The 25550-nt window shown below is 39.3% G+C and overlaps 2 protein-coding genes across 4 annotated transcripts in view; one reads left to right on the top strand and one right to left on the bottom strand.

The window, feature by feature from the left end:
* WDPCP (WD repeat containing planar cell polarity effector) overlaps positions 1-883 on the bottom strand; it is a 382460-nt gene extending 381577 nt beyond the window's left edge. Inside the window, exon 1 of one of the 3 annotated variants that reach the window (XM_053890729.1) lies at positions 444-552. Coding sequence is in view for 1 of the 3 variants with exons in the window: in XM_053890730.1 (XP_053746705.1) it covers positions 791-868 (78 nt within the window). In the remaining 2 variants the exon portion in view is untranslated. Of the gene's footprint in view, positions 1-443; positions 553-790 lie in introns of those variants that run through there. The other 2 variants (XM_053890730.1, XM_053890728.1) reach the window with 2 other exon arrangements.
* Positions 884-1084: 201 nt separating this feature from the next.
* On the top strand, positions 1085-21668 carry MDH1 (malate dehydrogenase 1). Its single transcript, XM_019434859.2, has 9 exons — positions 1085-1215; positions 6981-7079; positions 7916-8012; positions 10734-10909; positions 13099-13221; positions 19350-19526; positions 20041-20154; positions 20700-20789; positions 21328-21668. The coding sequence occupies exons 1-9, from the start codon at positions 1213-1215 to the stop codon at positions 21451-21453; spliced, it is 1005 nt and encodes a 334-aa protein (XP_019290404.1). The 5' UTR covers positions 1085-1212; the 3' UTR covers positions 21454-21668.
* Positions 21669-25550: the final 3882 nt, after the last annotated feature.

Here is a 25550-nt window from a genome sequence, read left to right on the forward strand (position 1 = left end):
AAGATGGCTTATACAGAGGCCAGTTTTCAAAAAAGAATAGGCAAAAGTCGACATTCACAAGGACTTAGAGAAAAAGATCCGTGAAACTGTGAACTCCAGGAGAGGAAGGGCTCACTTCCCACAAGACAAGCACTATTTTTTATTTAACTTTAGAAGAGCCGTATCATACACAGGGGAGGGGGCGCGAACTTCAGGACACTACGCCCTCCAGAACGCTGCTGCCCTAACACTCAGCGCTGAGGCCCCGGCGAGCTCGCGGGCACTGCCCAGTAGGTAAGCGCCCGGGTAGATAAAAGCAAAGCAGGCCGGCGCCTACCCGGCATTCTGGACCCTCAGGTTAACAGAAAACCCCTAGCCCTCGGGCCCTGGCTCACCAGCCTCTTGAGTAGGGCAGACGTGCGGCCCCTGGCCACCTCAAAGGAGCGTCCCCACAAACTGCTCACCTCGTCACCCGACACTACCACTGAGGAGCGTCCCCTGGCAAGTAAGGAAGGAGGCCGTGCTGGCCACGGCACGCTAGCTCTGTCTCCAGCGTTTCGGAGCTGCGGCAGCCACAATCCCCCCAAGTACTCCCCAGCGGCCCGTGCGTGCGCGCGCTCTCCCGCCTGTCGCTTAGCAACCTGCGAAGCCTTCCAGTCTTCGCGACACGTCAATTCCGCCCGCCCCTCCAGGGTGCAAATAGTTTTTAAAAAGATTTTGTTTCCGGGTCAATCCGATTTACGCAGCGGAAGGTCTCTTTGCTTCACACATTTACCCTTGGGGATAAGATAAGTCTCAGATGCGTACGTACGGGGGATGTAGCTAACAGATCTGTATCTCCTCCCTCAAGTTCCACATGCCTCCCCTCCCACCAATTGCTGGGCGCCATCAGGCAGGTCCTTTCCCTTAAGCACAAATCTTCTGCTCATCGCTGTCTTCCAATCACAGCTGCCGGCCCTCAGGGACTACTTTGCAATCCGCGAAGAGCGCAGGGAGAAGGGAGTGAGTGGAGGCTCTGACCTCGGGAAGTGTAGTTCAACACTTGAAGGAAATGAGTTGGAGAGTGCGCCAGAATCTGGGCAGCATAAACTACAGTTCCCAGAGGGCGCTGCGGTTGGGAGCTCTTTCTTTCTCACATCGCTCGCCCTCCGTAAGTCCGTTCTGCGGTAGAGGTGACCGGATTCGCGGAGGCTCGTTTTGCAGGTGCTGAAATTGTTCGCGCAGTTCCTAATCATGGTGAGTGTGGGCCCCTGCATCCTGCTTACCTTCGACCTTCGCGCCCTTATGTGGGGTTTCTTGCACTTGAAGGACTTGTTGGGGGAGGAAGGGAGGGGACGGCTGTGCAAAGCACTGTCCTTGGAGGGCTTTAGTAAAGCCTCGAATCCTCTTTTGGGGGCTTTCGCAGTGACCCAGTAATTGGGACGGGGTTGATTTCCACCTAGGGGCTCTTACAAGGACTCCAGAGAAGTTCATCACTGGAGAGGCCCGATCTCAGTCCTGCTGCATGGCGGGGATGCAAAATACGAGGCTGCGGGTTTTCTCCAAAGCACAATTATAGGGTTTGATAAGAATGATATGGGAGGAGGGGTGTTGGATCTTAACCTCTTTTTCTTCCTTGAGCCCACAGCGTTTTTTAAAGGCTTTTCTCACAAAGCCCTTGAAAGCAGAGAGCCCTTGGTTAAAGATAGTGCTTACCAGGTGCTCCAGATTACAATCGACGTTTTCAAGAGCTGTGTTTCCGCCATATCTAATTTCACAAAATGTTATTTAAAACCTGTTCATTGATCTTTTGTAAAACCAGGAAGTGGTGCAGTGGCGGCATCACTAGCACTGATCTGTGTGTTATGAATTCTAGAGCCACTACTTTTAATACTACACAATGTAACCATCTTGTGAAGGTCTGGGTACCTAGATCACCATATTTTGTCTCTGCTGCAAGGGGGGGAGGGGGAGGTGGGGCAACTCTGACGTAGAAATAAGCTGCATGCTGTTTGAAGGTGACATTTGACATCAGACAGAAATTTCTTCAGTACTTGTATTTATAGTTGAAGTTGTTCTTCCTCCATTATTTCCTCTGTATTTAAATGAATTGGAATTTTTCCTGAACCCGGTAAGCCATATTTTCAAGGTAAGGGGATTACTACCTCCTCTACCTTTATTAGGGGCCAGTGGTGACAGCTACTAATTCTTAGTAGCTACTAACTCTTAAATCTCGGTTTCTTACTTATAATTAGTCATTTAAACGATGGTTTGGGCTCTGACCTAATAATCTTAGCAAGAATGCAGGGTACTTAGAGAACCTGAGACTTTATAATTTTAGAACTGGATAGGACCTTTTAAAGATCATCTTGATAAATCTGCCCTACTTCAAATCTTAAAATTGTGTTAAATGAAACCCAAAGAATTATTTGCTCAAGGTCATACACCGGTTTGCTCCCAAGGGTCTCACAGCTTTTTTCACCTTACCATATTGTGCCGTACAATTACCAAGTTATTTTGAAAATTTATTTTCAGTAGCTGAGGTTCTGGAGGCAGATACAAGTTCATACTGCAGATACAAACTGAAGTATTTTATCAGCATTTTACATTACCTGATAGCTTTATTCCCTGCAATTCAGAATATTGGAATTCTAAGATTGGAAGGGAATTTGGAGATTATTTAATCTAATTTTAAAAGGTAGCCTGGTGATTGCACGCTAACAGTGGCAGAGCCTATTTAGGATTCTCGCTCCACCACCACCACCACCAACCTCCTTATCCCGCCCCTCGCCCCGGTCTCTCTCTCAAAATAAATAAATAAAATAAAAGTAGCCTGATGAGGTTAAATGATTTTCCCAAAGTCACAGAGAGAATCCTGGGCCCCCATTCTTAGGTTGTTTTGCTACGCAGTAGATAAAACCAGGCCTCACCCCCAGAAGGTCACCCGGGCACCAGAGAACACAGAGATGTCCATAAGAAAGAATATTCCTGTCGGTTTCCTGAAACTGACAGCAGTCTCACATGACTCAGTCTTCTTTCCTCCTCAGGAGAGGATGTGAACAATCATTGAGTTTAAAAGGGGCCATCTTTTGCAAGCTGTTCAAAGCAATTTTTTTTTTAAAGCGGGAATTGGGAGTGACAGCAAGAATTAACTGTATGAAGGAATCTAAATGATAGTTTGTCTTTTATATTACAGAAATAGATGTAAATTAGAAAGAAAAAAACGAATACATGGGTTTTTCTGTAGAATAACAGAAGGAGCACTTCTATTCAAGCTTGACAACTGAGACATGCACAAGCGTCTGAATCTGCAGGAAGGTCATTAGAGCCCTGCCAAGAGCAAAGACATTCCTTCTTTGGATCTTGGCTGACTGCCCAGATGTCTAAGCAAAGAATAGTAACCTGTCTTCACACTGTAACGTTGTGGAAAGTCAGCAGGAATCTCCCACCCTCCTGCTTTTCAAATGCAGTGTTGCAAAGAGCAAAAAGAACCAAATACACACATCCTTTCCCATTTCATAATCAAACATTCAGACACTTGACTAGGCTTCCTATCCTCTTAACAAGACAGAATTACCTATCTGTGAAAATAATTTGCTCATGGACATAGAAGGAAACTGCTGAGATGGAATTAGTAGTTGTTCACTAGTTGGCCACAACCCCTTCCCTAAGGACTGTGGTCCTGGGAACGCTTTTTTAGCAGCTAAAATTAATGCCTAAGATTGACTACATTACTGTGTTCTAACCATCTACCTGTGAGCTTTACAGATAGTGATACTCACTTTCCCCTTCGTTTCTTATCCTGGCTTGCGTTACACTGAAGTAGCATGTGTTTATATGTTTCTTAACCCTGCACTTTCATTCATTCAACAAATATTTGTTGGACACTATCTGGGCGTGCAAATTTGAGTCAAAGGTGGACCTCTCTCACTGCAAGGGGGTGGTGGTTCACAGTCCAGTAGAGAGTAACAGACATGTAAGTAGAAAACCACAGGGTATAATAGTCCTTAGAGGAAAATTTTATGGTGACAGAGACCTATAATTACAGTATTTGCTACATACTGTTCTTAATGCTTTTCTGTTAATTCCCTCAATCCTTTATAACCACCTTATTTGTTAGGTAGTGCTGTCATTATCTACATTTTACTGTGCGGAAACTGAATACGGAGAGGTTAAGTAACTTGCCGAAAACATAGAGCGAATGAGTAGTAAAGTCAGGATTTAAAACCAGAACCTCTGGGTCTAGAGGCTATCTCTGTATTACACGCTGCCACCTTTCTAGCCCTTGTTTTAGAAAACTAGGTTATCCTCTTGTTTCCTGCACAAGGTTCAATAATGAATTCTCTGGCCTAAAGTAGTACCAAGTACATAATAAAGATTCATTAGTGTATTGTTTAATGAATGAAGTGAGATAACAGTTTATCAGTTGATTTATAAGACCCTGTCATTAGAACTAGTGACATAATTTTGCCAACTATAGCTGGCTTTATTGTGGTCAGTAAGTTTCCAACCTTCTCAATGCGAGTATATACGAATAAAATATCTTAAACAAATTTTTAAAGCATGTTAGGTTTGCTTCCAAACAATTCTTTTACATTTCCAGGTTTTCAGTAGTCATTTTACAAGACCCAGCTATTCCTTCAGCAAGTATTTGAGCTCCAGCTACATGCCAGGCATTGTTTTAGGCAGTTGGAATACAAAGTATATAAAATAGAATAAAATAAAATAAAAACAAAGCCCCTGGCCTTAAGTAGATTGCACACCTGGGTGCCTTCTGACTTCCACTCAGGTCATGATCTCAGTTTGTGAGTTCAAGCCCCACGTCAGGCTCTTGTGCTGACAGCTTGGAGCCTGCTTCAGATTCTGTGTCTCCCTCTCTGCCCCTCCCCCACTCTCTCTCTCTCTCTTTCTCTCTCGAAAATAATAAACATTTAAAAAAAAAAAAAGAAGAGGGGAGTCTGGGTGGCTCAGTCAGTTGACCTTCGACTTCAGCTTAGGTCATGGTCTCGCAGGTCATGATGAGTTCAAGCCCCATGTCAGGCTCTGTGCTGACAAACAGCTCAGAGCCTGGAGCCTGCTTCGGATTCTGAATCTCCCTCTCCCTCCCCCTCCGCTGCTCATGCTCTGGCTCTCTCTGTCTCTCAAAAATAAATAAATGTTAAAAAATTAAAAAAAAAAAAAAAGAAGAAGATTGCATTCTAAAGAGAAAGGGGGAATAATTTCTTCCTCTATTCCCCTTTCCTCACCCACTCTACTTCAAGGGAAGAGGAGAAAATGACAATTAACATGTAAAGGCCATATGATAAAAAATAACCATATACAATTACTTTTAGTATTCTTTATAAACCTAAAGTCTCTTTGGAAACAGAAGTATGTATTGTAATAAAATTGGTTTATTTGGGGAATTACCGTATTTTGTCTTTTTAGGCGTAGGGAAGGCCTAGGGGAAAAGTTGGTGAAGAGGATGGGGAAGAGACCTAGAAGGTCAAGGAATAACCTTCATAGTTACTCTCCATAGTTTTCTCCTTTTTTCCACTCATACTCTGGTCACATCTTTGGGAAGAAAGCATACATTGTCTGCTATGTACAGACTTGTTTCTCTACAACAGTTGATACTACTTTGAGAATTTTTTCCTTTGATTTCTATGGGTACCAAATTGTTAAGTGCTGCTGACCTTCAGAGGTTAGGGCTGGAAGGTCATCGGACATAGTCTCCTTCTATTCCAAAGACATGACTCACCCTGGAAGAGAGAATTCTAAATATAAAGAAATCACAGGCTTCTTTCACCATTCGTTTCAGTGGGCCACTTCTCTCCTGCCGGTAACAATATAGGTGACACAGCGTAAGTCCATTTACCCAGCATTGTCAAGGAAAGGAACAGTTCACCTTGATTAAATGTTTCCATCTAAGTAAATGTATCCACTAAGTTCCAAACATTTTTGTTTAACTCTTTTTAAAAGAAATATTTCTATCTTTTAATTCTCTGAGCTTCCTTTTTTTGTGTGTGTGTGACTCTGGATCATCATTTTGAATATTAGTTATTTTTGTCCATATGTCTGTGTTTTGTTCAGGATCTGTTAAGGTCTATAAGGCAACTTCTGTTATAACTATTATGCTCTCTGTACTTCTCTTTTAAAATTAATTTTCCCTTGGAATCGGGTTGTCAACTGTCACTGTATTATTTTGTTGTTATTTAATACTAAAATTTATTATAATCAAGATATCATTTTCTTGTTTTTCTTTCTCCTTACATAAAAAATAAAGGCTTAATTTTCCTCCTTCAAGTAGTTAAGTTGAATCATGATTAATAGTTTCATTAAAATTTTCTGATTCATTGTAAATAGAAAACTTTAGCCACTATTACTCCTCTTCCTGGTGTGAGGGTTCTATTGAGCAGGTGGGAGTGGGGAGATCTGCATAAGGCTCTAGTGACTACGAGAGTTTATATCACCATATAAGGCACCTCAACATCCTTAGGCCTATATCAGTGGCAAAATAGCCTTAAAAAGATAGGTACGATTATGTAAGTAAATCCAGGTTTACAGAGGTAAATAACACCACAGAAATAACGCAGCCAAAGGACGGACACATGTTCCAGATTTGGGCATGCTATATTTACTGGACAAGTCTGAAATAAGTTAGTCCTCTACTAAGCCAAATGGTAAGAAACTTTAAAATTTCACAGTAACTTTTGGGGCGCCTGGGAGGCTTAGTCGGTTGGGCGGCCGACTTCGGCTCAGGTCTTGCGGTCATGAATTCCAGCCCCGCGTCAGGCTCTGTGCTGACAGCTTGGAGCCTGGAGCCTGCTTCAGATTCTGTGTCTCCCTCTCTCTCTGCCCCTCCCCCATTCGCACTCTGTCTCTCTGTGCATTTCAAAAATGAGTAAATGTTAAAAAATTTTTTTAATTTTACAGTATTTTAAAGTATGTGGTTGTCTTGTTACAGAGAACATCCTGAACATCTTTAGGATACAACAGCGTTTGAAAATAAGATGTTAATTAATGAGTCTCTTTTATTACAGTCTGAACCAATCAGAGTTCTTGTGACTGGAGCAGCTGGTCAAATTGCATATTCACTGCTGTACAGTATTGGAAATGGATCTGTCTTTGGTAAAGACCAGGTAGGTCTTCTATATACCTCAAATCAAAATTAGAACATTGTCAATAAACCCTGTATTTAGTTTCAAAGAAATGTTTAAATGATGAAGGAATGGGTTATCCCAATAAATGTAGTAGGCACACTGCTATAAATGTACGTGGTATCTTATTAATATGTGCTCTTCCAGGCATTGAAAATGCTTTGTAGATCAGAACTATTCCACATACTGTATTTTGTTGACTTGGTACAGCCAGCAGGTATTAGTCAGTCAGTGGAAGGTTTTTACTAGTAACAGTAACTAGTAGAGTCATGTGGGAGAGAAAGCTACTGAATTAGGACTTCCTTGTTCGCCAGTGGTCTTTAGACACAAAATAGTTGGACAGGCAAATCTGTGTTCCAGTTTAAAGCAGGCACTCCCTATTCCAGCAGGTCTGGTTACATGAAAGTCTGTTTCTAAAGTATTCATCTATTATTTCTCTTCACCCATGGATATCAAGTTCTTCCTTCATGCCAGACACTGTACTTAGCTTTTCATGAACTAAAATCAGATATACAGCTATGAACCATACGAGTGAGCTGTGGCATGTCACTTCAATTTGGTATTTCTTCCCTGTATACTCCTTTAAAATTCAATAGTGGTGATTCCTTTTACTTTGTCTATTAGCACACTGTTGCTGGTTTTCTAGCATTCCTTTTTCTGAAAGTGGGATGATAACCTGACCTCCTAAAATAATTATAACTAATAATGGGAATTATACACATACACCAAATAAGCAAAAACTCTGCAGGAGGACTTTTTTGTGACTGAGTGACATAAGCTACACTGACAGATGCTGTCGTTGGCTATTTATTTGGCAGCCTATAATTCTTGTGCTGTTGGATATCACTCCCATGATGGGTGTCCTAGATGGTGTTCTAATGGAACTGCAAGACTGTGCCCTTCCCCTCCTGAAAGGTGAGTTGGGGTGGAGGAGAAAAGGATATTATAGTATTCTATGTCATTCAAAAAAGAGATTTTTTTTTTTTTTCAACTTTTTTTTTTTTTTTTTTTTTTTTTTTTTTTTTTGGGACAGAGAGAGACAGAGCATGAACGGGGGAGGGGCAGAGAGAGAGGGAGACACAGAATCGGAAACAGGCTCCAGGCTCCGAGCCATCAGCCCAGAGCCTGACGCGGGGCTCGAACTCACGGACCGCGAGATCGTGACCTGGCTGAAGTCGGACGCTTAACCGACTGCGCCATCCAGGCGCCCCCAAAAAAGATTTTTAACCAGCCTCTCAATTAGAAACTATTTCACAAAAGTGTTTTTGGGGGCGCCTGGGTGGCTCAGTCAGTTGAGCGTCCGACTTCGGCTCAGGTCATGATCTCGCGGCTTGTGAGTTCGAGCCCCGCGTCGGGCTCTGTACTGACAGCTCAGAGTCTGGAGCCTACTTCAGATTCTGTGTTTCCCTCTCATTCTGCCCCTCCCCTGTTCACGCCCTGTCTATCTGTCTCTCTCTCTCTCTCTCAAAAATAAATAAAGATTAAAAAAAATTTTTTTATATAAAAGTGTTTTTGTATTTTGAGCTACAACTACTTGGTAAGATGTATATCAAGAATAAATAAGGGTAAAAGCAAGAAGTAACCCGGGGCGGTTAAAAACTATGCCTTTTTTCCAAGGTGCTTATATATGATTTATCTAACTAAGCATAGTATCACACAAGAGTTATACACCTGAGATTGTCTACATTATGTTGTTATTTAAAATCTATTTAACAAGTAATAGCGCCTTTAATGGAGAACTTTTGAACTCTAAGTGATGTCCTCCAAAGCCATATTGCCATGAGGCTGGAAATTGGTTAGTCCCTCACGTAGAGTCTCAACCCACAGCCGTTATCAGATTGAGATATAGCATAAATTGTCCTAATCGTATGCTGCATAGTTTGAAAGCCCACGAGAGTTCTGCTAAGAGCCTTTGAGAATCATTGAACTATTGCACAAATGTAAGACAGAAGTCTTTTCATCAAATTTCATGAACGTTTCATTAAAATGTTAGATCAAGTTGTAAACTAATTTGAATATTTTTCTTTACATATACTTTCTTTATGATCTTTTTCTTTTAGTAAGGATTAATTAATATTCTCCTATAAGTTCACACAGAACAAAATATATGCACACTCAAGAGAAACCATGCTCAGAATTCATATGTCTGTTCAATAGACATTTACTAGAAGGAGTACTCTGCTGCCTAAATCATGTGGGTGCAAATTGTATAAGAGAGTGCAAGCTATTCTTCTGGCTCCCTTTCTTCACCCTCTTTTCTTTTCTTTTCTTTTCTTTTCTTTTCCTTTTCTTTTTTTAAATTGAAGTATAGTTGACACACAACTCACCCTCTTTTTCCAAATCAACTTTATTGCATTGTTGCATTTTTAGTCCTTTCTCTGCTGAGTTCCTCTGCTCTAATGGGTCTAGTTAATAGCTTGTCCCCGATCAGCTGTGAACACAGAGGGAAAGTTCTGCAAATAAGGATACATGTCACGGAAGAAGATTCCCCCTGACTAAGTAATGTTTCTTTGTATACCTGTTGGGGGCTTTACAGCACCCTTACTGTGACACAAGTTGACCACCGTAAAAATTTACCAGTGACAATGCTGAATCCTGGTTGTCTTAGTCCATCTGGGCTACTATAACAAAAATACCATAGACTGAGTGGCTGACAAACAAAAATAATTCTCAGAGTTCTGGAGGTTAGGAGATCCAAGATTAAGGTACCAGCATGGTCACATTCTGGTGAGAAGCCAATTCCTGGTTCATAGACCACTGTCTTCCTGTGTCCTCGCAAAATGGAAGGGGTGAAGGAGCTCTCTGAGGCTTCTTTTATAAGGACACTAATCTCATTCATAACAGCTGTACCCTTCTAACCTAATCATCTCCCACAAGACCCCCACCTTTTAATACCATCACATTGGGGATTAGGTCTCAACATATGAATTTTGTGGGGGACAAAAACATTTAGTCCGTAGCACTAGTCGTGGCCTTTTTAATACTGTCAACAAAGGAGAGTGATGATATATGTTCTTTAATCAAAAAACAAGTGGTGGATGTTTATTGGACTAACATAGTAGAATAGTGGTTGACCTCTGGACCAATAGCTTCACTGCTTTTTGATGGCAGCTGATTAATCTCTTTAAATCTCTTTGTCTTCACGTATCAAATATTAAAGTTAAATTCAATAAAATAAAATTCATAGTGTTATTCCTGGCACAAAACTCCTCAATAAACATTATTTTGAATGTGTGATTCAGATCTTAGACCTTAAAGTAATTACAACGTAAAAATAGATAAATTAGTTTCTCTTTCATGCTGTGGTAGTGTGAATAACAAATGTTGCTTTGAAAGTTATATATTATACCTTGTACAATCTTTGATTATAGAACAAACAGCTATAGAGTTTTTGGATTTGAAACAATTACTGAAATAGGAAAAGCAAAATAAATGTAATTTACATTTCTGCTGATGTTCTGTTTGTTGACTATATTGTCTTTCCCTTCTTAGGCCCATAAAACTTTAAACATTATGATATATAAATGTTAACATTTGCTACAAAGGGAAAGAAGTACTGGGTAGATGCAGTGTGAAAAAGAAGACCTCAGACTTTGGTGTTTCAGTAGCTCTCCATATTTATTGCCATGTTCACAGATGTCATCGCAACAGATAAAGAAGATGTTGCCTTCAAAGACCTGGATGTGGCCATTCTTGTGGGCTCCATGCCAAGAAGGGATGGCATGGAGAGGAAAGATTTACTGAAAGCAAATGTGAAAATCTTCAAATGCCAGGGTGCAGCCTTGGAGAAATATGCCAAGAAGACAGTTAAGGTGACCATATAGTATTTTATGGGGGTTTTCATTATCAGCATTTAAAATTTGTTTCAGCATTTAAGTGGAGGCAAAATTATTTGTCTCCCCCCCCACCCCAGTTCTGTGCTGTGGTCAGTAAATAGAGAATTTTGCTTGATAAAACTTTTTTTCCCTGTAATGTAGAAATTTTTATTTAGAGGTTTTCAAAAATAGTTTGCTCATTACTGTGATATGGAAATTCAGTATTAATTTAGAGACTTCTAGAGAAGGCACAGAACTTTCTGGTGCCTTTTAGCTGTGTGGAAATATTTGTTCAGAATTTGGATTTGTGATTGTAGAGAGAGATGGCTGTAAGTTGCATTCTCAGCAATGAGAGGTTGTGTCTTCTAAAATGCTCAGATTTTCTCAGTTCAGAGGAATTTTGATATGCTTGTCTCTTGAGGAGTGGAATTGGTGTAACTTCCTTTTCTCTTTGTGTTCAAGGTACTTTATTTCTAAATTTGCCTTATTATTATAATAAGACCTCTTTTACCAATTAAATATCAGTTAACTAGAACTTAGTTGTCATAGCTAAAAAGGCTTACTGATGAAAGGTTTTATTGATTTTGATAGTCATTCTTCCCTGTCTTGACTTTTTTTTTCCCCCTATCCTGACTTTAAACAAAGGTAAGAGAAAATGTTTAAGATTTTTAAAGTTGCCAATTACAATGTTCTATTATAATAATATACATATATCTGAATTTTTGCTTTCTGTAGAATTCATTTCAAATAGCTTACTTTTATCTTCTATAGTCATTAATAGAAAACAGTAGAAATAAGTTGAGGAGAAATCCATAGGTCTCAAAAAAATTACAACGTTGTTTGGACTGCTCCAGGCTGCTTGGAGTTGTGGTACTGCTTCCACAGTAATTAACTCCTCAGCCAAAAGTGTCCTTTTTAGGGAAATACACAGTGACACTGGGGTACTTAGGGGCATTGGGGTATCATGTCTTCAGCTTGCTCTCAAATGGGCCAAAAAAAAAAAAAAAGGCTAAGGATATAGTGTGTGTGTGTGTGTGTGTGTGTGAGTGTGTGTGTGTGTGTGTGTGTGTGTGTGTGTGTGTGTGTAGAGAGAGAGAGAGGAGAGAGATGGAGCAAGTTGGGGAATCTGGGTAAAAAGGATGTGGGAGGTAGTCTCTGTACTATTCTTACAGCTTTTCGGTAAGTTTGCATTATTTCCTGGTAAGTATATAATTTTATTAAAGATTTTAATTTTTTTTTTTAACGTTTATGTATTTTTGAGACAGAGAGAGACAGAGTATGAACAGGGGAGGAGCAGAGTGAGAGGGAGACACAGAATCCGAAACAGGCTCCAGGCTCCGAGCTGTCAGCACAGAGCCCGACGCGGGGCTCGAACTCACGGACCGTGAGATCATGACCCGAGCCGAAGTCGGCCGCTTAACCGACTGAGCCACCCTGGCCCCCCAAGATTTTAAAAACTTGAATGAAAAAGCCCATGGTGGATTTTTCTGTATATTTTCCTATACTGTATTATAATGCAGTGTATCCTGTACCTCCCCAAATTAAAAAAAAAAAAAAAAAAAGTAGCCTAAAGTGCTTTCTTCTAAGGATTCTTCTCCCTTCTCAGTAGGTATGGATGGGTAGGATTTGGTAATCTGTAACTTAGCAAATCCCAGTTAATTCTTAAGATTAGGCAAGATTGAAAATACTCTCAATTAATAAAGACAAATCATTGTCCTAAAGTGAACTGCTCAAGTAGAATTTCTTTCTTGGATTACTTTTATGGAAGGAAATTTTATGTAAGGAAGGAAAAAAAAAAAAAGGAAAATTTTATGAATGAATTGATGTCTTAGAGCCTTGGATTACTTAGGGTTTTGTATGTGTGTGTGGCAATTAGATAAATGATTTGTCTCTGTTTTGGCACAAAACAAAATAGAAAGACATGGACCTCAGGTCTTGGACACTGCCACCTGGAAAGCAACTTGTGTACATACTGGTAGCTTTCTTAAAGACACATTTTGAGTACGAAACACATTGTACCAAACACTAACAATGGGGTGGAAATACAGTAGAAACTGCAGTGGTAACTTTGCCTATTTTGTTCACACAAACTTGACACAAAGACTACATGTTACACATTCGTCAGTCCTATTCTAAGATAGTTTAGTTAATCAGTATGTGGTCTATAACGGTGCTATGCCTCCTAGGTTATTGTGGTGGGAAACCCAGCCAATACCAACTGCCTGACTGCCTGCAAGTCGGCACCTTCCATCCCCAAGGAGAACTTCAGTTGCTTGACTCGTTTGGATCACAACCGAGCTAAAGCTCAGGTAGGAAAACACCTTTTAAAATCTTATGAATGTTCAACTTTAAAGCCTTTTTCTCTCACTTTTAAAGTAGCTGAAATTTACTTTTTTATTTTATTGTTTTTGTTTAGTAGGAAGCTTTTCTCATTTATTAGGGAGTCTTTAAATCTAGTCTCTTAAGGAGGCTGAGCTTCATACTTAATTTTCTCAACTATAGGGGTGCCTGGGTGGCTCAGTCGGCTAAGTGTCTGACTCTTGGTTTCAGCTTAGGTCATGATCTCACGGTTTGTGAGCTCGAGCCCCGCATCAAGCTCTGCGCTAAGAGCACAGAGCCTGCTTGTGATCTCTCACTCTCCCTTTCTCTCTGCCCTTCCAATGCTCTCTTGTTCTCTCTTTCAGAATAAATAAACTTAAAAAATTTTTTTGAAAAAAAATTTTCTTGACTATATTTAATTTGCTAACTATATTTAAAATGCTGTTCCTAATGTTCTCTTACTGTAGTAGTTAAAAAATCAGTCATTAGTATAATTAACATGACAATGCATAGTTGATTTTTGTGAGATATATAGAACATTATAGAAAGAAAGATTTCAGTTTTTTGTGTTTTATGTGATTGTTTCCTTTTTCCCTATAGCTAAGCAATCAGATTCAGATTTTTTAATTTTATATCTAATTTTATTTTTATGTCTTCTTAATATTCTACATTGTTTCCATAAAACTTCTTAATTACCACTTCTTAGCAACTAAATTTTAATTGTTCTCAAGTGCCCTTACCCCTTGGAGTCTTAGATAAATGTGCCAAGGAGTCAGTGACCAGGGTAATAACAGTAACCTTTTAAAAAAATGAGAAGCCACGGCCAATTATCTGTACTGGTCTCCTAGGTTTTATTGGGTCTAGACAATCCTGGTGCCCTTCAAACGCCATGACAAAGTTCAGGGTTCTTGGACATAACCTCTTTCCTTTTCCTTAACACTTTTCTGACCATGCCTCCTCATAAACAGGTCATCAGTGTTAAGTAGTGTATGAATTTAGTCCTTTTTCTTCATTTTTAGAAATTATTTTATGTTAGAGAGCATGAGGGGGGAGAGGGGCAAAGGGAGAGGGAGGGAGAAATCTTGAGCAGGCTCCACACTCAGCACAGAGCTCAATACAAGGCTCATTCCCATGACCCTGGGATCATGATGACCTTAGCCAAAATCAAGAGTTGGACACTCAACTGACTGAGCCACATAGGCTCCCCGCTGTTTCTTCTAAAGAACGCAACTTTGTTGGGGCATCTGAGTGGCTCATTCAGTTAAGCGTCCAGCTCTTGATTTCAGTTCAAGTCATGATCTCATGGTTCATGAGATCAAGTCCCATGTCAGGTCTGTGCTGACAGCACAGAACCTGCTAGGGATTCATTCTCTCTCTCTCTCTCTCTCTCTCTCTCTCTCTCTGCCCCACCCTCGTTCATTCTCTCTCTGTCTCTCTCAAAATGAATAAATAAACATTTTTTTAAAAACAATTTTAGTTTCAAGAAAAGTTTTCGTCAAAAGATGGTGTGAGGTCTAAGTTGAAAAACCATTGCTTTAAACTGAGAATTGATCAACTTTCAGCTTTGGAGTACCTAGTAAAGAAGAAAAGAATTGATACTTGTTAAGCTTCTACCCTAAGCGGAATGGTCTACATGTAATTTATCATTTAATTCTTCTAATAACCATATGAGGTATGTTATTATCTGTATTTTACAGATAAGAAACCTGAAGCCCAGAGAGGTCAGGGATCCTGCCACCTAGATTCATCTGAGTCCAAACCCCTAGGTGTGTTCTTACGTAGCAGGGTCAGTACTAGTTCTGTGACCTTGAGAAAGTATATTTACTTTCTTACTAGTTCTTACTAGTTCTGTGATCTTGAGAAAGTATATTTAAGGTATGAAATGGGATAATAATTCTGTCTATCTCAAAGGGAAGCTATGTGGATTAAATAAGATCTACATTAAGCCCTTATCATGGTACCTGTCACATAGTAAAACTAAATAAAAGTGGGTTGCTCTTACTATTAATGATTTGTAGTGGTAGTAGTAAGAAGGATGTAACCAAGTTGAGAAGAGCCATACCTCAGATACATCTTGAATATTCAATTAATTTAGAAGGCCATCCGATAACAAGCTTAAATTGCAAATATTTCCTGTGAGGCTTTAGGCTGTGAGCTGTCTTTTTCCTTACTTTTTAGCTAGAATCTGGTGGGTGGAAGGAACGGGAGTTAGTTTGAATGAGTGGAGACATTTGGGTACTATGAAACATTGTTGAATTTCTTGGCTCTGGATTGCAAGATGGTTACCTACATGCAACAGGGAAAAAGGTAAGGACCCTGACAAACTTGGTTTTCTGCTGTTTGAACTGAGGCCTTGGTGGAGGCAGGCACTGGAAAATTCTGCTTACAGAGGTACTATTAAGTGACACTTTGTCCCAGTGCCTGAAGCCCTTTTCCCTGTAGGGGCAAAAGTCTAATTGAGGAAAGAGACAAAAAGCAGTCTTTTTAAAGCAGACTTTAACTTTTGGCACATGTTCCAGCATGTCAGTCTGGCACAGGGAGAGCTTGTAGGAAGTTTTTGAAAAAGCAGTTTCTTCCTCCCATAGAAGTTGTTAATCCAGTGAGAAAAATAACAAATGCAAAGACTATTTCATACATGAATGTTGCTAGTCTTAACGTAGTTCATTTTGGAAATCAGGGCCTAGCTACCTAGTGACTGTCTAACACCTGCAGAATTCCCCTGTGTATTTGCAAACCAGAGCTGCATATGTATGCTGACAGGGTAATTTGCCAGTACAACTAGTTAGCTGGTACCAGGGGGAAGAGATTTACTGGGGCTGGAGAATCAGTCCAAAACTGTTTAACAGGTCTACATGGCAGACATGACAGCATCTAATGGAGCAAGGAAGTGCAGTCCTGGATACACGTGAATTTAGACTCGCTCTGACACGAATGAAATTTAGAAACTACATATGCAAGGTATTGGCCTTTGCTGTCCAGACAGAAATGGATTAACTCAGTAAATTAAAAAAAAAAAAAAAAAAGAAGTAGGCAAAGGACAAAAGAAGGAAGGAGCTTCCTGGAGGGAGGAGAGGCCTGGAAGCAGTTTGTCTTCACTGTACCCTGGAGCAGTTAAGGCTGGCATCCAGCAAAGGTATAGGTTCTTAGTTCTTGGTAACAGACATCTTAGGTTGCTTGCCCTGGGTAAATTTTCCCTTTTCTCTGTGATAACTACTAAATACAAGTAAGAGCAATTCTTCCCAAGTCCAGGAAGGTCCTAGCACAGAAAATGGTACTCATTGTACCTCATACCACTCTACCTCGACCACTAAGCAGATCAGTAGCTGGATTCTCTAGAAACAAGCTATCCAACTACTTTGTGAAGACTGATGTGCTTTAATAGTCCTAATACTTGCAGAACTCTAGATGAAGCAGGGTTTAGATGAGAAGTGATTTAAATGTCAGAAACAAAATTTTAAGTTAATTTTTAAAAATCGTCCAATTATGGGAATGCAAACTGGTACAGCCACTCTGGAAGACAGTGTGGAAGTTCCTCAAAAAATTAAAAATAGATCTACCCTAGGACCCAGCAATAGCACTGCTAGGAATTTACCCAAGGGATACAGGAGTACTGATGCATAGGGGCGCTTGTACCCCAGTGTTTATAGCAGCACTTTCAACAATAGCCAAACTATGGAAAGAGCCTCAATGTGCATCAACTGATCAATGGATAAAGAGATTGTGGTTTATATACACAATGGAATACTACTTGGCAATGAGAAAGAATGAAACATGGCCTTTTGTAGCAACGTGGATGGAACTGGAAAGTGTTATGCTAAGTGAAGTAAGTCATACAGAGAAAGACAGATACCATATGTTTTCACTCTTATGTGGGTCCTGAGAAACTTTACAGAAGACCATGGTGGGGGGAGGAGAAGGGGGGAAAAAGTTACAGAAAGGGAGGGAGGCAAACCATAAGAGACTCTTAAAAACTGAGAATAAACTCAGGGTTGATGGGGGGTGGTAGGGAGGGGAAAGCGGGTGATGGGCATTGAGGTGAGTACCTGTTGGGATGAGCACTGGGTGTTGTATGGAAACCAATTTGACAGTAAATTTCATATTAAAAAAAAAAATCCTCCAATTACTGTAGGATTTAATTTTTTTAATGTTTATTTTTGAGACACAGAGCACTAGTGGGGGAGGGACAGGGAGGAAGGGAGACAGTCCAAAGCAGTCTCAGCACTGTCAGTGCATAGCCTGAGCCATGAGAGATCACAGCCTGAGCCAAAATCAGACACCCAACCGACTGAGCCATCCACGCGTCCCTAACTATTGTAGGATTTAAGAAACAAGTCTCAATTTTAAGGGTTATAGTGAAAGTGAACACAATTTGATTTTTATTTGCTGGAATAAATTAGGGTAAAGATGAATCAAGTCATTGCAAGCATTTTAGGTATTGGCCTTGTCCATTAGTGTCCTTTTTGGTTGGTTGGTTGGTTGGTTGGTTGGTTGGTTGGTTGGTTCTATTGCTTTTTACTCTTTATTTTGGAATATAGACTAAGAAGTGACAAAAATAGTACAGAGAATCCCTGTACTTTCTTATACTGTTTAATGCCTTTAAGACCCATCCAAGTTGTTGCCTGTATCAATAGTTTACTCCTTTTTATTATTTGTGCAGTTATTCCCATTTATTTCATTATATGGAAGGACCACCATTTCTAACCATTCTTGAAGGACTTTGGGGTTGTTTCCAATTTGGGGCTATCCTTATTGTTTTTAAATCTTCTTAAATTATCAGAGTATATATCCTTTGGATGGAGTGCTTTTATTGATGTATGCAAAAGCTGTGAACTCTGGCACAGCTATTTTTCTCTCCCATTCTACTGGTAATATGAAAGAAAGAGAAATCACCCACAGTGCTACCCTAACACATTCAGTTCTCAAAAATTTTTTCCCAAAACATTCCCTTCTGGTCCATCATAATTCTGTCTAATTAAGACAAATTATACATGTAACTAACCATAATTTCTTTTTGCAAATTATCTTATCAGGCAATAACAAAATAAGTGAGCTGATTTTGTTTATTTAAATCTTTCAAAACATAACTTTTTTTTTTCAAGTTTATTTATTTTGAGAGAGAGAAAGTGCAAGCCAGGGAGGGGCAGAGAGAGAAGGAGAGAGAGAATCCCAAGCAGGCTCTGCACTGTCAGTGCAGAGCCCAACGTGGGGCTTGAACCCATGAACTGTGAGATCATGATCTGAGCTGAGGTTGGATGCTTAACTGACTGAGCCACCCAGGCGCCCCAAACATAACTTTCTAACCCTTTGTGTGGCTACATAGTATAATTGATAGTCATGTGACTATAAGGCATGCAGGATCCTAGAGTACTTTTTTTTTTTAAGTTTTTTGGTTTTTTTTAAGTAATCTCTACATTCAGCATGGACCGCCTACTCATGACCCCAAGATCAAGAGTCACGTGCTCCCCCAACCAAGCCAGCGAGATGTCCCCTAAAGTGCTTTTTGAACCTACAAGGAGAAATTGTTAGTTCTGGTATCATTTTAGAGACATTTAGAGTCTTTCCTTTGGTTCCCTGTTCTATAAACTGAGGACAGTCATACTTTTGGTAATCTGAATCCCTTCCCACTCAAAAATTTCATAGGATTATTTGAAATTTAGCTAATTCATTTTTATGATATATAATAAAAATTTCTCCTAAATGTGGAGAAAATTCCATATTCTAACCTGATCAGAAGTGCTGAGGAGACATCTCTAAGTAAGTATTAACAACAAAGCAAAGGTCACATTTATATATTCAAACCATATTAATCTCTTGCTGGTGTTTTATATTTGATAAACCCACTATACTGATAAGTCAGGCACAAACTGAGGTGCTCTTTGCTCTCAAATAGTCTACTTTGTAATCTTTCGGGTTCACATTTTGTTTATACAGTTGAGCTTTAGGAAGTAACCAAGCAGTAAATTATTATAATAATAATTAACACTATATTATTTCACAAATCAATATAACTTGTGTGTTTTCTTGAAGTTTCAGAGGCTTTTTATTTTAAGGTTTGTCAGGCACAATTTGAAATAAAAAGCATTTGTCTAAGTAATGTGTTTGTTTTCTATTTCACTAGATTGCTCTTAAACTTGGTGTGACTTCTGATGATGTGAAGAATGTCATTATCTGGGGAAACCATTCCTCAACTCAGTATCCAGATGTCAGCCATGCCAAGGTGAAACTGCATGGAAAGGAAGTTGGTGTTTACGATGCTCTGAAAGATGACAGCTGGCTCAAAGGAGAATTCATCACAGTAAGAAAAATCTCTTAACAGCCATGCATAAAGAACTCTTGAGAAACACACCACATTGCTGACCTGAGTGTCTCTCCAAGGGATGGGGGTGGAGTGGTTCTCAAGGAGAGCAGGCCTTTCACAGTTGCTCTGGTGACTACATACTTTCTTTGCAGGTCATACACAGCCAATCTTGATCCAGTCAGATCTGATCTGTTGTGTGGCAGTCAAGATTGATTGCTAAAATGAGAAAAAACTAAAGTTCCCTCCAGTCATCCAGTTCATCTTTATAACGAGATCCATTTCTTTATATGGAATGTAGTAAACTCTGTGTGGATTTGTAGTTTTCTTTTTTCAGAAAGACCGGTGCTTATAATTCAGATAGGTTGGTAAGGCTCACACCAGGTAGTTGAATGATTTTGGAGGGGAAGACATTAAACTATGATTGCAGTCTTTCATCCCAGGATTAGCTCAGAATTGATAAAAACTCTGCTCTCATGATCAAGTAATACTGTCTCTGCCTGTCCCCAACCAGACTGTGCAGCAGCGTGGTGCTGCTGTCATCAAGGCTCGAAAGCTGTCCAGCGCAATGTCTGCTGCAAAAGCCATCTGTGACCATGTCAGAGACATCTGGTTTGGAACCCCAGAGGTGAGGACCCAGTGATCTGTACAGGCCGCTCTTTCACTTTTGGCCTCTGATGTTGTGCTATGAAAAGAACATAACCTTGCAGTCAGGAAGGTTAGGTTTATATCCCAGCTCAGCTGCCTACTGGCTGAAAAATCTTGGGAAAGTTACTTAAACTTTGTGAACCATTTGATTATCTTTTACATGGCATTTCTCACAGGGTTGTTAAGGGTTAGATGAGATGATATATGGAAAACACCTAGCACACCTGGCGACTGTGACTTTCTTCCTAAAACCTATATTAAGGCCATAGCTTCCTCATTTATAAAATGAGAATTCGGTTTCTCTGGCCTGCTTCTCACAAGGATTGGAGGAGTGGAATGAGATAATAACACATGGAAGTTAACCTGTCATGGAAGTGCCTGGTGATGCTTCCTTATACAGTATTGAAGTCAGGCACATAGTAAGAAAGCATTACCTGGTTTAGTTTTGTTAATTCATGTTCATTTGCTTGTGTGAATTAATTCCTAAGCACCATGAGAATATACAACGTTGATTATTGTTTTTAGGGAGAATTTGTGTCCATGGGCATTATCTCTGATGGCAACCCCTATGGTATTCCTGATGATCTGCTGTACTCATTCCCTGTTACAATCAAGGTATGGTATTTTAGGGTTATTTCCCTCTGTTCCCTTCTGGGAGAGTAGTTACATATTTTTATTAATATTGGTATGTTAGTCTAGAAAGTTGTTCTTTTACTAAGTTAGACATTTTTCTCAACTTTAAAATTGTATGAAGCACAACTTCAGGGTACTAAAAGATTGAAATTAATCTGGAAAGCAAGATTCACCTCTTGTCACTAGACGTACTTTGTTATTATGCCTCTAATATTAGATACCTACCAATAGTATCTTATTTTTATTATGACCATATGAAAGTCATTAGTTTTTTTTTTTAACGTTTGCTAATTAAATCCTCATAAGATTTTTTTTCTAGATTCAATGAGTTTTAAATCCAAGTGTTGAATTTTTACCAGAATTATATGTTAGTTAAGATCTGGATTTTGATTTGCTTCTTTAGAATCAGACTTTAAAAACAGATACTCCTGTAGCGTAAAGTTCAATCTGAGTTGTTGCTTGCTGGAAGATCAGTTCTCATTTAATTGTAAATCTTTTATTTGCAATTATTTTCAAACAGAACAAGACCTGGAAGGTTGTTGAAGGTCTCACTATTAATGATTTCTCTCGTGAGAAGATGGATCTAACTGCAAAGGAACTGGCAGAAGAAAAAGAAACTGCTTTTGAATTTCTCTCTTCTGCCTGACTAGACAATCATTTTGATGTTACTAAAAGCTCCAGAGCTGAAGAATCTAAATGTCGTCTTTGACTCTCGTAACCAAATAACAATAATGCTATACTTAAATTACTTGCGAAAAAACAACACATTTGAAAGATTGTGTGCTTCTTGGTATAAATTTGTGACAGTTTATCATCATGCTGTTAGTGCTGCATTCTAAATAAAATATATATTCAAATGAAGACGACTCAGACTAATTTCCAGCTAACATTTCATTTATGTTCAGAAAACAAACTTGCATGTGTCCCAGTTTAGTACTGTGATTTCTTTTTTAACCAGAGAAAAGCAGTAAAGATGGAAAATGTTACAAAATAAAGCATAATTCTCTTCTCATAAACAGGATAGGAAAATCCATCTTGTGATAATGAATCAGTCTACTGTAGAATATATTTTTAAACATCCCTACATTAGACTATTAAACATTTACATATTTTAAATCTTAAAGGTTAGTTCATGCACTGTAGATAATTTGATTTTAACATTATGTGTTAAATAGGTTGCAAAAATAGTGTTAACAGTTTAATGCCATTGGGTGAAATTAGAACAATCATTTTCGTGATGGAATGAAAAGGTAATAAATCTTCCCTTGATGTATTACCTTATAGCAGATAAGGAATAATTTACATTTCATAACTGCTAAATGCCACAGAAATGTATGCTAGTGGGAATGTCCTCAGTCTAAGCTTCTTACTAGAAACAAGTGCTGTTCAAAAAAATTAGTCTTTTTTTCCAAAATTCATAAGGACCAGAGACCTCACTTTCCATTCTTATACTTAATTCATTGTACATAATAGATAATATAAATCTCTCAGGGCCTAATCTAGTGTTCTTCATGGGTGCTCAAATACCTAGTTGGATCTATTAAATAAAACTTTGTCATCTTGTATTTTATATATAGAAAAGAGAAAAAAAGCAAGCAAGTGCAAAGTGCTTTTAGAACTGTTAACCAATTACGGGCTCCTGGGTGGTGGCTCAGTTGGTTAAGTGTCCAACTTTTGATTTCGGCTCAGGTCATGATCCCATGATTTGTGAGTCTGAGCCCCACATCGGGCTCTGCACTGGCAATGTGGAGCCTGCTTGGAATTCTGTCTATAAATAAATAAACATTTTTTTAAAATAACAATCAGATGCATAAAAATTTCATATGAATTATTTTAATTTTATATATAAGAAGTGTGAATGTATACCAGTTATTAAATTATTCTCAGTTCCAAACACTTCTATACTCTGCTTATGACACTGGATCTGGAACTCCAAATATTTCTTTACCAGCTGCTCCTTGAGTTAAAAACTGCTGAGAAAGGGTAGTAGAGGGAGACCAGCAGGTCTCCAGGAGGAAGGAACATAATCTTGCTCCTCCCTTTTGGCTTCTTTTATCTTTACCTTCACTCCATTTGATACATAAACCAGAAAAGAAAACAAACAAGGCACATTTGTCTTTAAAGGGGCATCTGGGTGGCTCAGTTAAGCATCCGACTCTTGATCTCAGCTCAGGCCTTGATCTCAGGCTCCTGAGTTTAAGCCCTGCGTTGGGCTCCACACTAGGCATGGAGCTTACTTCAAAGGTAAGTAAGTAAAGGGGCACCTGGGTGGCTCTGTCAGTTAAGCATCTGACTTTAGCTCAAGTCATGATCTCACGGTTTGTGAGCTCAAGCCCCATGTCCAGCTCTGCTGACAGCTCAGAGCTTGCTTTGGATTATGTGTCCCTCTCTCTTTCTCCCACTTGTGCTCTGCCTCTCAAAAATAAACATTAAAAAAATTTTTTTTTGTAATAAGTAAATTAATTGGGCATGAAGACAAAATTTAATGCATTTTTTTAAATGTCATATGAAGAAAGAATGTATAAAAGTTGTAAGAGCTAGGGGCGCCTGGGTGGCTCAGTCGGTTAAGCGTCCGGCTTCATCTCAGGTCACGATCTCGCGGTCCGTGAGTTGGAGCCCCGCGTCGGGCTCTGGGCTGATGGCTCAGAGCCTGGAGCCTGCTTCCGATTCTGTGTCTCCCTCTCTCTCTGCCCCTCCCCCGTTCATGCTCTTTCTCTCTCTGTCTCAAAAATAAATAAGCATTAAAAAAAAAAAGTTGTAACAGCTAGAACACATGATAGAATTGAAAGACCTAAAATTAAATTAATTCAATAATGTGTTCACCTCTATTTTGTCATCCATTTTGGATAAACTGGCCTATTTATTCCGTAAATTAACCTCAACAACTCCTTAAAATCAGGGGTCACGTAAACAAATGAAGTGGTCATAAGGCTTTGGAGAGATCTGGTAGATTAGTTATAGCAATAATTTCTCACCAATTTCTCACTTCTCACAAGCAAAAGTGCTTCTGTACTTTTGAAGCATGGCTTTGTGTTTGAATAGTCACAATTTGAAGCTGATCATCACCTCTGTATGCCATTTCTTTATGCTATTCACCTCTGTCACCCTAAGAGAATAAAGCACTTTTTTGTCTCCTTTTAATGAACAGTCCAGGCCCAGGAAATTGTGCCCTTAAGAAGTGTGTGATAATTTGTGAAAGGCTCAGGCCTTTCAGAGCATTTTACTAGAACTTGAGGAAATGACACATGGGTGGAATTACAGGGCAAAAGACCTTACATTTTAAACCAATAAAGCTGGATTCAAAAACTTTCCAGGAAAGATACAATCTGAATAAAATAAACTTTAGGAGAGAATTGGCCTGTGCAGATCATGACCCTGGTAATGTTTTCTAAACAACAGAGAAGGATGGCCAGCAACAGCTTTTTCAAAAAAATAAAAGGTTTTGGCTTTTTTTTTTTTAATTGCATGAAAGCATAAAGAAGGGCAGGTGCAAAAACTCTATCCTGCTACCAGTTAAATCATATTTCATATAAAAGTAATAGATACTTGTCAGAAAATTAGTGAAATGACATTAAATGAAAACCAAAAGCCCCTTACTTCTCTCACACATAAACACTCTTTCTTTTTTTTTTTTTTTAAATGTTTTTATTTATCTCTGAGACAGAGAGAGACAGAGCATGAGCAGAGAAAGGGCAGAAAGAGGGGGAGACACAGAATCTGAAGCAGGCTCCAGGCTCTGAGCTGTCAGCACAGAGCCCGACATGGGGCTCGAACTCACACACTGTGAGATCATGACCTGAGCTGAAGTCGGACGCTCAACCGACTGAGCCACCCAGGCGCCCCTGTGTCTGATTTATTTTAAAAGCAATAGCTTCTGGGGCGCCTGGGTGGCGCAGTCGGTTAAGCGTCCGACTTCAGCCAGGTCACGATCTCACGGTCCGTGAGTTCGAGCCCCAAGTCAGGCTCTGGGCTGATGGCTCAGAGCCTGGAGCCTGTTTCGGATTCTGTGTCTCCCTCTCTCTCTGCCCCTCCCCCATTCATGCTCTGTCTCTCTCTGTCCCAAAAATAAATAAAAAACGTTGAAAAAAAATTAAAAAAAAAAAAAAAAGCAATAGCTTCTGGGTCCTATAGTTACATGTTTAATAATAGTACATTCTAACTGGTTTTCTTCTAAACTTTTTTTTTTTAACAAGACCTTGATTAAGCCAGCCATAATGTTTCTCAAGGAATGTTGGCCAGGGACAAAGTCTATTAGAAGTTACCCTTTTAGTATATAAACTTAAGAATTTCACTATGAAAACCAAAAGACAACAGAAATAGGTTGGAAGGAAGAAACCGGAATAAGAACCCATGATGGCTTTTAAACAACCTTAACAAAACATGAAACCTAGCCATGTTTTGGTTTCTGAATATTGATTGGTTACTATGAGGGTTACAGACTCAGCAGAAATACAGTGTAAGCTTTGAGATATTTTCCTATTAATGTCACCTAATTGGTGACTGGTACTTTTGTGGGTTGTATTGACAGTATTAGCCATCCTGAGTTTTCATAAGATTAGTAATACCTACCATACAGGATTAAATTAGATAATGTTCATATTGGTTGTTGACACTCAGTAGGGGGCAAAAAAATGTTATTTCTCTTCACTACGTACACTGTGCTTAGTGATAGAAGGAAATCACTTGCTCCATTGCTGAGGTACCAGACTAATCTACTAGAAAATTGTATAGGCTTGATTTCTT

The sequence above is a fragment of the Panthera pardus genome, unplaced genomic scaffold, assembly GCF_024362965.1.
Source record: "Panthera pardus isolate Hobbes unplaced genomic scaffold, ASM2436296v1 HiC_scaffold_25, whole genome shotgun sequence".
In the NCBI taxonomy this organism is placed as follows: Eukaryota; Metazoa; Chordata; class Mammalia; order Carnivora; family Felidae; genus Panthera; species Panthera pardus.